Genomic DNA, 10,884 nt, shown 5'->3' with positions numbered 1-10,884 from the left:
CCCTCTCTCTAAACTGTTTGCTGTCTATTATTATTATTATCATAATTATTATTATTATTTAAATTTTAGTTTACTTTAACATACTCATTTATGTTACACTTACGTTTCGGCTACAGTATGTTCTAGAGTTATTTGGGTTATTATTATTAGTATTATTACTTTAATGACTTCATTATTAGCATTATTCACTATTTAAATTACATTGTGAATGTTTAACATTTAAGTTATTCATGCCACCTTCTCTCGGGGTACGGAGGACAGTTGTGAGTGTAACCCAACAGGTGTTATGACTGCATGAGTGTACTGCAACTGAGAATAGGCCACACAAATAAACCAGGACTGAACCCCTTGATACCTATCAGGTGTTAACCTAGTCAGGCAGTCGAAATGGTAAACACGTCCTTGCTCCCGGACTTGCTGTCTGTCCCTTTAAGAAAAGTCACATGACAGTCACATGACGCGGAAGTAGACGGAATCGATTCAGCGTTGTTGTGTTTACATCAACAGCTCCTCGTTTACATGCCGGATAGAGGTTCGTTGAGTAAATGAGTAGAAAAACACAGCTGCGTTTTTATTATTTCTTCATCATAAATTCATATTCCCGTTTAAAAACAGGAACGTGCTTTACTTTCTTTGTTATAGCAGGTACAGCTCTCTTTCACCAAAGCCAAGGTAGGATTTAACGTTATGTGTAACGTTATGACACGATTATTAACGTTACTGCAAACAGACGGTCTATTTCGCATGTGTTACCGATGCTTAAGCAGAAATAAAACACCTATCATCTTTCCAAGCCTCCTGACTTTACGTTTAAGGTGTGCCCCAACTCCGACTGCCTTTGACATTGTATTTTTCTCCTTTTCTGCAACAGGAATAAGTGAAAACTCTGCAGTGTTTGGATGAAGTGACCATGAAGCAGGACAGTGATGCTGCGAACGTCCCTGCATGCTTCATATCAAACCATGAAGGTTTTCGTGGAAGCATCAAAAACTTTATCAAGGACTTTGTGGTGACTGAGATAGACATCACTGGACAGCGTGTTAATACAGCAGCCGCCACACAGACACCAGCCTGTGCCTCCTCAGATACAAAAAAGGAAAGCAGTGCTGAATGTCAGGAGAATAGTCATTATTCGGTCTCACAGGACACTGATGATTCAGCTGATTGTGGGGTAGATGTCACCATACCTAGTCCAGGCAGCTTTGATCTAAGTGTGATTTTAGGCCAGTCAGTCAGCGAAGAGCTTGAGCAGTTTGTGTTGACTCTCAAAGATGAAAAGCCAACCAAGCAGGAGCTATCTCTGGGATACTTCCCTGACAAACACCACAGAGCGAATGTCCACCGGGCCGTCCGACACCGCTTCCCCTTCCTCATGACTGTCACTATTCAGCCTGAGATCAGGGTGAGGGAAGATCCAGACTACAGAGAGCTCTCCGGGCTGGTTACAGAGGACGAAGCAGAGGACTTCTTCAGGTTCATAGATGCCAAAGTGCGAGGCTCATCCTATACATTTGGACCTGATGACAGTAAGGAGCACAGGACGGCGGTCCACCACTTCCTGAGTCGAAGGTTTGGCAAACTGGTGGAGACAAAAAGCTTCACTGACCAAGGGACGACAGCTGTCACGGTTAGGCTGAGAGAGCAAGGCAGGCCAAAGAAGAGAACCACTGACGAACGCAAGGAAGAAGAAATTTACACTGGTAAAAAGAAAGCATAGAAGTATTGATTATTTTCTTAATTAATACCTAAAATTGTCATCCCTTAATCACTTGTCTTAAAGAAGGAAAGTAAGGTCATTTAATATTGAAATAATGTCAGTGTTTTTTATTTCAAGATGTAGTAGAAATAATAAACTTTTGATAACTGATTTTCCATAAGCAACTTTTAAAATTAGAATAAAAACACTGGTGTGTTGCGCGTGTCCTGTCTTTCAGCTTTCACTCTCTGTAAGGAGAACCTTGAGACTCTGGAGGCCATCAGCTACATGGCAGCAGCTCTCGGGGTCCTACCGTCAGATTTCACCTACGCTGGGATCAAGGATAAGAGAGCCATCACCTACCAGTCTATGGTGGTCAAGAAGGTCTCACCTCAACGGTAGTTTTGCGTTACTTACGTGGATTTGGTTGTTTTGGAGATCATATATTTATGTTCACATTCACAAATCGGCAAGGCAAAAAGTTGCAACAGTCCTAAGATGTTGCGGTTCTTAACTTTTGTTTGAGTTCTCCTTGACACAAAAATCAAAAGGAATGGCAGGAATCAGTGAGAAAAGTATTTATTTCTTTGGTGTCATTTATCACTAGGTTGAAAGAGAAGACAGCAGACTTTGAGAAGAGAGGGATGCGCCTGTCTCAGATCCGCTCTGCAAGTGCGCCTCTCAGGCTTGGACGACTGCAGGGGAACCACTTTGACCTCGTGGTTCGCAATCTAAGACCACACAGTGACACACAATCCTCTGGGACAAATACACACACACGCCTGGCAGCGCTGGTAAAGGAAGCAGTGGAGAATGTCGAGGTATTATTGAACTTGTTTCTCATTTCAGTTGATATTTCTTTTTTTAGTTTGTGACATCAAACATGGCCAAACTGAATTTTTCAGCCCACTGTACGCTTTCAACAGTGCATATCGTCACACGCATGTCATTACTCTTGTACTGAAGAATTTAAACAAATCTAGACGCACACAAGTAAAAAAAATGTTTACATGTGAACAACCATGTCTGCAGTTTTATGTCACAGATTATATCATAACAAAAATATAATAGAGATTTACACCAAAAGGTACTGTACAGGGTTTTATTAATTTTATAAGCAAACTCTTGGAGCATTTCTTCTAAATCATGATATTCAATGTCGAATTTACACCCAAATTGTCTCATATGTTCACATATATCACTCTCACTACTGCTGTTCAGTAGTACTTGAAACATCCATCCATCCATCCATCCATCGTCAACCGCTTATCCTGCATACAGGGTCGGGGGTACTTGAAACATGCTAATGATTTTTAAACTAGCCACACATGCACACTAAAAAATCTAATATATTTATAATGGAGATTTAGTCTAAAATGGATATTACAACATTTGGCCTTATTTACATTTGAGCCAGTCTGTGTATTTCCTTTACATGTCTTCTCTAAAGGAGTGACAAGGTCACTTTTACAGCCTTTACAACTTTAGGATGAGAACATGGCACCCTACGCTTTAAAATGTATCTCATTAATCTATTTAATGATAAAGGAAAAGTCTGGTGATATTCTGTATTTATCTCCTTTCACACCTTGCCATATTAAAAACACATCAATGAGCCACACTGTTGCACTGGGTGACATGTTTGTTCCTTAAGATGAACATGATCACTGTAGTTTATTTTGAGTCAATCCCACATACAACATCCTGCTGCTGTAAATGCTCACTAGAGCAACATAGTCCCCAGCAAATGCATAATTCCCTCCTGTTTCAGTTATGTTTGCAAAAACTACAGTGCCCAGTAGTGCTTGAAATATGCTAGTGATTTTTCAAAACATCTACAACACAAATACAGAGCCACAGCCACGTTCACCTGGTTTGTTCTTTGCAGGCCAGAGGCTTTGTCAATTACTATGGACCACAGAGGTTTGGGAGTGGGCAGAGTGTTCAGTCTGACCGTGTTGGACTGGCTTTACTCAAAGAAGACATGGTAAGTGTTGCAGACAATAATTGTGTATATGACCAGATGCACCGCCCTTCATGTTGAAATGAGGCAACTGGTTCCTCAAAGCGGGCATCACCGACTGCATGTAGCCTGATTGAAAAACAGGGTCATCTCAGTAAAACGATTTATGCTGTTTTGGGCATGTTGTTGTGTGTGTTGTGACGTATGTTGTTGGTTGTGTGGGTCAGGTGGGTGCTGTGCGTCTCTTCTTCACTCCAGAGGAAGGCGATGATCCTCAGAGCCAAGCGAAGAGACACTTCCTCCAAACAGGTGAGGGCCAGGACAGCACTGGCTGTTTTAGTTTCATTTTTCCAGAAAACAGTCAAAGATAGTGTGAACGTTGCTTCCCAAGAACTTTATAAGAATTTGCAGAACCTACGAGTTTCTGTTGGTAATCATCCTATTTTTGTAGTGCTGAGAACAATTAATGTAGCTAATTTATTCACACACATAAAACGTTGTTAATGACCTTCATGTGAACATGCTGTAAGTGTTTTACTCTATCACTCTTTCCTTTCTCTCTTGCTTCTCCATACCAGAAAACGCTAAGGAGTCTTTGGCGCTGATGCCGTTGTCGAAGGCCAGGGAGCGACTGATGCTTCGGGCCCTGAACCGCTACGGTACAGGTCCAGATGGTTGCGCCCAAGCCTGGCTCAGCCTGCCCCACAGCATGAGAGTCTTCTACCCACATGCCTACTGTAGCAGGTCAGCTGCTTGTTGGCTATTTAGCAGCTCTATTGCAGCAACTGGGATATAAGGGCATTGACTATTGATTATGATAAAAGGAGACAAAATTATTCGACAGCTAGATTGTCCCGTTCAGTTTCCAGGTTTAACCCTAGCCACAGTTTGTGCTGAGTCCCAAAGCTAGCATCAAAGATAGATAAATGTTCCTGCTGCAAAATGATTTTTTTTTAAACCGTTCAGACTGTGTTTTGAATCCAGGTAGGTGGAAAATGACATATGTCTTTGCTCTTATTGCAAAACACATGCAAAATATTAACAGTATTTTGTATCAAGATTTACAATATTGGAAAGTAACATCAACATATAACGCAATATAACGCATATATGAAGCAATATAAGTGTTGTTAAATGACCTTCTGGGTTTTTCAAAGTTTGCAGAGTACTGCCGAAAAACTGGGGCTAGGTTTCACCCAGCATCACCTACTTTCATCTTTTTATTTTCTAAACAAATTGTGTCTTAAATTGACTTTCTTTTTGCAAAATGATTCATATAATAATAAATGACTGCCATATAATAAGTCATGATCAGTTTGGGAAATTACAGCCATCTCCCAGTGCTTTAATTGTTTAATAGTGATAATTGTGCTGAGCTTTCTGTTTGTGGTTGTCAGAGTGTGGAACGAGGCAGCGGCACACAGGCTGGCTACTCTGGGCCACAGTGCTAGGCGAGGAGACATGGTATGGATGCAGGAAGGGCAAAAAAAAGTGGAGGACGCTGGAGAAACCAGCTTGCCTCAGGTAAGAGAGGATAGAAAATATAAAAAGAATTAATGCATTTGCTTTTTTATTGCATAGACCAATATTTTAACTAGAGTGCTTTGATCAGCACGTGCAAAGGAAATGCTGTGTTTCAATACTATAGGAAGCCCACTGGCAGTGTACAAGCAGTTTAAAATATTATGAGTTAAAATCCACCCCTACCTTCATAATTAATACATCAGAAAACCACACATTTTAGAATAATCTGAATAATCTGTTTCATCCATAAAACAGTTGACAGGGCTGCAAAAAAAAAAATCACTGGAATATACACACACAGCAGTCATGGAATCACATACATTTGTAAATATATGTATATTTAGTAGATAATAGATTAGATCATAGGAGTAGAGAAACAATTATTTACAGTGTAGGATGTAATGTAGGTATCTTTTTGCTACACTAGTAAACACTGTTTCAGTTTAGTTTTTTCTGAGAGTGGTCAAAGATAATGTCAAAGTTCCTTCCCAAGACATTTTCAAAAACTATGAGTTTCTGTTCTAGCCCACTGCTCGGGCCTTGTCTGTGATACACCAAGTATGCGTCTGACACACACCGTGCCGTTCAGACACTCCATCTTTCAGGCTCAAACTTATTTGGGTCAGTCCCCTCACCATGAGTCCTGAGAGGATCTAGCATGTATCAGTGACCTGTGGTGAGAGCTTGGACTTAAACTACAGGCTGAACACACACAAATATATCACCTTCTTTTTGACATATTAAACCAAGTAGTAAGTGAAGGTAAAGCCATTGGCCTCCAAATAAGACCACTGGAATGTATTTCACAATTTCACAATGCTTGTTTCTTTTGTGACTTTGTGGACATTTGCAACAACTGAAAGTAGGATGGCAAACCACCAATTCAGAAAAACCTGTTACTTTGGTTATGACATGTTCAGTTTCTGACAGCGAGGCTTGTAACACCTTCAGAGCACAGCAAATGACAGAGTGGAGCTTAAATGAGTGGTTGAAACCTGCGTCTGTATTTTTACTCAAAGATTTGTGCTTAAATGTAGTTTTTACAGTCAGTTAGAATCTTATACTGTATACTATTGATATAGACGGTTATTCTGCAGTTTTTTGTTTATTGTAATACAAACAATATGTTGTAGTTTTTTTGCTGACGTAATCCAGAGGGTCTTAGTGATTCAGCTAAGTAGTAAACAGGGTTTTTTCAGAGATTGTACTTGTGACCGATTGATTGAAGGAACTCTCTCTAAATTTTAGAACACCTTTGTCACATTTAGCAAACACAGCGTCACTGCTGCTGACCTTTCCTGTCTTGCTTTTCCAGATCCATGTGGTGACAGACCAAGAGGAGCAAGAAGGAGTGTATGCGCTGGGACAAGTATGTAGTTTAGGGATATAATCCTACTCTGTGGTGGTTTTTGGCGGGAACCAACAGGGGCTAGTACCCCTGTAACAAAGACCTTGGACCCCCCTATGGCCCGCCTCTGAACGAAAAGTCTGCAATAATCATAGTAATATATCTTCCTTGTGACGATGTGGTGCTGATGCAAAGGCAGAAAAAATGTGTCTCAACTAGTCAGATCCTTAAGACGTTACACTGCCACAGACAGGTGTCGTGCCAAGATAGTTATCTTTGATAGATGAAGGCATGAAAAAAAAATAACGTGGATTGTTTCATCGTTTTATCAATGAGGTTTTTGCGGAGCAAGCTAGCACACTAATCATAAGAACGCTTTTATAGGCTGACGTTAACGTTACGTGTTATTCGTATTATTCATTGGACTGAATTGAGAATGTCTAAACAAAACGAGCATATAGTTTCCCTCGTAAAGCAAACATTTATTTCGTGATAGTCTGACGATGTTATAACTGACCACGTAGTTGATCACTCAACTCAGTCATCCATGTTACTGTTTGGAAGCTAGATCCAGACAGACTGTCACCTTTTTCAAGTAAGCTGCTCATACAAATATCTACGCCATCGATACTGTAAAATCAAGATCATTGTAATCAGTTTAACACATTGCTCACCTCAACGTTACATCTACTTGACTCGAAGTGTACATTAAACTGAATGCAGCATTGTAGACAATATTTTGTTCTTGTAATCAATGTTTCCATTGCATGGATAGCCTTTGGATATTATTAGAAATTACTGGAGTCCCCCTCTTTAAAGGGTAAATTATTATCATAATAATTTAATAATGCATTGCATTTAAACAGCTCTTTTCATACACAAAAAGAGATAACAGTAGCCTACTGGTCCTAGCAGGCTGGACATGCAGTCTGCCAAAATATGTATCCCCCTCCATAATGCTCAGATGATGGCCTTCTACCAAGTATTTAAGTTTGTGTATACTTCACAATGCCTAATAACAGGTGTGAATATGGAGAAGTTTTTATGTTCCAAGCAAAAGTTATAGTGGGATACAAATCATTTCCGACTGTATTTTCAACCTGCCGTACAATGTGTCCCTCCTTTATAATGCACAGATGATGGCCTACTATCAAGTATTTTGTTTTAGGTATATTTCACATCATGAGTAATAACAGGGGTGTAGATGGAGACGTTTGTTGTTTCCTAGCAAAAGTTATAGTGGGATACAAAGTACAAAAAAGGATCCAGAGAATGTCTCGTACACTAGAGCTTATACTGTTCATTAAGCCTTACAAAGATGTTTTACATCAAAGAATGTTCTGTAACTTGAGCTAAAGTTAACAGGAATGTTTCTGTATAATGTAATTTTTTAAAACTATAACTAAGTTACTGAAAATTTCCTGTTACTGAAACAAATAACTGTAAGTTACTGAAACATACTAAAACATTACATTATATACAAAACAAAAGATTTTGGAAGCTTGAACATTGCTTTTGTCTCTTTTGCCCCGAACTGAATGTGCCACTCTGAAAAAAAAACAAAAAAACAACTGGCCCCAGTCTGGCCCCCCCAATAAAATTGGTCTATGGACCGCCACTGATCCTACTTCAAATGCTACTATTTCTGCTTTTCTCACTACTGTTGCTACTGTGTTTTTATGATCCCATCAGGTGTTACTACCCATGCCAGGGAACACCGTGAAGTATCCAGAAAACGCCATGGGGACTTGGTTCCAGGAGAGACTGGCCAGAGATGGACTGGAGGACTGTCGCTTCCGAGTCAGCAGCCTCAAACTAAATCTGCCTGGCTGCTACCGCCCCCTGCTGGCCTGTCCATGCAACCTCCGCTACCAGCTGCAGAGAGCAGCCTGTGGGGAGGGAGGAGGAGAGGTGACAGGAGGCAGCAGTAGAAGAAGTGACGGGCAGCTGAATGGCACCACTGTAGAAGGGAAGCAGGACTCGCTCTCGCTCACCTTAAACTTCGACCTGGACTCCTCCTGCTATGCTACTATCTGCCTCAGAGAGATCATGAAGTGTGACCCCTAGAGGTCAAGGGGCATTGTTCCTGTTGTATTTCTACAAAATGTTTTTTTGTTTGTTTTTAGTGGAAAAGAGATTTTTGTAACCCATTATTGTGATACACTATCAGTAGCCTTTCGGTTTGTTGTTGAAGTAATGAGCATAAGACTGTAAAAAAAAGAAGCATATTGTTCCACTGATAAAATAAATGTGAACAGAGCTAAATGTAAAACCGTGTAAACAGTATTTGTGTTTTGTGCCATTAATAAAAATGATAATAAAGATTCCATCTTACAATGTTCTGCTTTTTTTAAGTAACCTTGACTCTGGGTCTATTTTAAAAGATTTTTTGTTGACTTTTGATGTTTTTTTTAATCAAATTTAAGACATATTTCAGAGATGAAAAAGAAGTCCTCGACTGAGCAAATATGAAAAGAAAAGGCCCAAAAATCTTCAGTTTTGCCTGTCCCTGCCGTCTCTCACTGTGAAATTTCTGATAATTGGTCAGGACATAACTAATTTTGGATGAATGTCTTTGCAAAATAAGTAATTGTGATTATTATCATACATTGTTCTATTGTTTAGAGAGTGACAGTGTTTAAAAGATAAGACAAACACTTTTTAGTTTAGACATTTTTTAAATTGAATTCTGTATTAATTAAACTTAAACTTTTTCGCTACCATCCACAATTAGTTAAAAATTTCTCCAGCTGTGAACATTTCCTTCATGCATTGCACTGTGTCCATCTGTCAGCACTCTCAGTTTGTCGTTAATATTTTGTCCACCCCATTTATATAAATGAAGACTAAATAACAGAAACACCTAACAGTTCAACAGCCCCACAAACGTGATGTGTAAAACACTACTTGGCAATAAAGCTCCTTCTAATTCTCATTCTGAACTGCTGCCTCGAAATGACAATATAGCTGCATCCACACCTCTCTAAAACAGTTTGCAGAAAAACTGAACATACATAGTGACTGCTTTCATTACTAACATTTGTCAAGTTACACTGGGAACACACTGCATGCTAACAATTAGAATTAGTGTTAGGTATGAAATTGGGAAACTTATAATTTTTGGTAAACGCACTATCCACTAATAGCCACAACCACTAGATGGAGACAACATACAATGATGGTCCCATTATTCCTACTCCTCCAAGTGAAATGTGTATAGAGATAGTTTCAAGCAAATTGTATCTGTGAGTTGAGTGTCCTCCAAATTAACCTCAGCAATGTTGGCGTGATATTGAGTTCCTTATCTGAGAGAAAACAGCCTGCACCACATGACTAAAAGGTTAATGATCTTAATGAGTATATCACACTCCCAATCTGAGGCTACATCCATCATGCCAGTTTGTATAGTCCACTCTCACATAAAAAAAGAGCTGCACACCAACAGGAGAGGCATTCCAAAACTAATATAAAATATAATGAAGCATAAAACCGTGGTATAATTATGCTGCTGTGGGGCAGCATTCGATCTGTATTAAAATCGAGCCAGCTTTCCCTCCTGTGATTAATTTATGCAGTTTTGATGAGAATGTTTAAAGACAGTAGCATATAAAAACCTCCCTCATAAATAACCAATGTCGGATAAGCCTCTGGGCTATTTTTAATACCTGTTGCTGTAAGCAATGTGGAAAGTGACTGCCTATATGGATGTTTTAGTTGGAGGTGGGTTCTGACATGCAGCCTGTCACCAACCCATAGCACTGTTTGATAAAGAGCCTGCCTGTGAGCTAAATGAAGAGACACATTAGCAGTAGTGAGTTTCTTCACTGTTCGAGGAGTTTTGTTTCAAAATGACAGAAAGGAGAGTGGATTATTAAAAGCCTTGCAGTAACACTGAATCCTATATTGTAGCCTATATTGTTTCTTGCCTTGGGGAGTCAAATCAAATCTTGACAGACAACGTGCAGACCTTTCTTTATGTTCCATAGTAATGTAGTGATTTTTTGTTTTTTTTTATAAAGTCCCGACATAGTGACATTAAATCAGACTTGTGTTGGGTGAATCCCAGTGTCCCCCCCAGGTGGCATAAAGGCTGCATACTTATTAAACATGAAACCCCTTGACCTGTCTAGTCTCATTAAATCCTCAACACTTTCATGTAACCTGCAGGTGTCTTGACTGAAACAGGCTACTTCCAGAATGCATTAACCAATAACTTATCACAAAAGGAACCATATGAATAAAAGATGAGGCTATTTGTGACTCCATTAAAGGAACAGTTCAGCATTTTGGGAAGCGCTCTCTTGCCGAGAGCTAGATTAAGAAGATTAACAAGAAGATTAAACAAAGAAGATA

General features: G+C 39.5%; 1 protein-coding gene across 2 annotated transcripts; it reads left to right on the top strand.

Annotated features, from left to right (window-relative positions):
• The first annotated feature begins 466 nt into the window (after nt 1–466).
• pus7l (pseudouridine synthase 7 like) lies at nt 467–8,855 on the top strand. 2 transcript variants are annotated; one of them, XM_046072556.1, is made up of 11 exons: nt 474–532; nt 643–672; nt 872–1,700; nt 1,935–2,094; nt 2,304–2,517; nt 3,585–3,683; nt 3,887–3,968; nt 4,238–4,403; nt 5,057–5,183; nt 6,499–6,552; nt 8,224–8,855. In XM_046072556.1, the coding sequence occupies exons 3-11, from the start codon at nt 911–913 to the stop codon at nt 8,596–8,598; spliced, it is 2,067 nt and encodes a 688-aa protein (XP_045928512.1). In that variant the 5' UTR covers nt 474–532; nt 643–672; nt 872–910; the 3' UTR covers nt 8,599–8,855. The 2 variants fall into 2 exon arrangements, with proteins under 2 accessions (XP_045928510.1, XP_045928512.1); XM_046072554.1 differs by having other exon boundaries at nt 467–672.
• Nucleotides 8,856–10,884: the final 2,029 nt, after the last annotated feature.

Source organism: Micropterus dolomieu, linkage group LG16 (genome assembly GCF_021292245.1).
Source record: "Micropterus dolomieu isolate WLL.071019.BEF.003 ecotype Adirondacks linkage group LG16, ASM2129224v1, whole genome shotgun sequence".
In the NCBI taxonomy this organism is placed as follows: Eukaryota; Metazoa; Chordata; class Actinopteri; order Centrarchiformes; family Centrarchidae; genus Micropterus; species Micropterus dolomieu.
The sequence above is the reverse complement of the archived record's forward strand: the minus strand, read 5'-3'. Positions and strand labels throughout refer to the sequence as shown.

What these genes read in the sequence shown, in the direction of transcription:
- pus7l (XM_046072554.1), top strand. Translation starts at nt 911, where the DNA reads ATGAAGCAGGACAGTGATGCTGCGAACGTCCCTGCATGCTTCATATCA. An exon ending in GGAAGAAGAAATTTACACTG is followed by an intron (nt 1,701 to 1,934) that starts GTAAAAAGAAAG and finishes CCTGTCTTTCAG; the next exon opens with CTTTCACTCTCTGTAAGGAG. An exon ending in GAGAAACCAGCTTGCCTCAG is followed by an intron (nt 5,184 to 6,498) that starts GTAAGAGAGGAT and finishes TTGCTTTTCCAG; the next exon opens with ATCCATGTGGTGACAGACCA.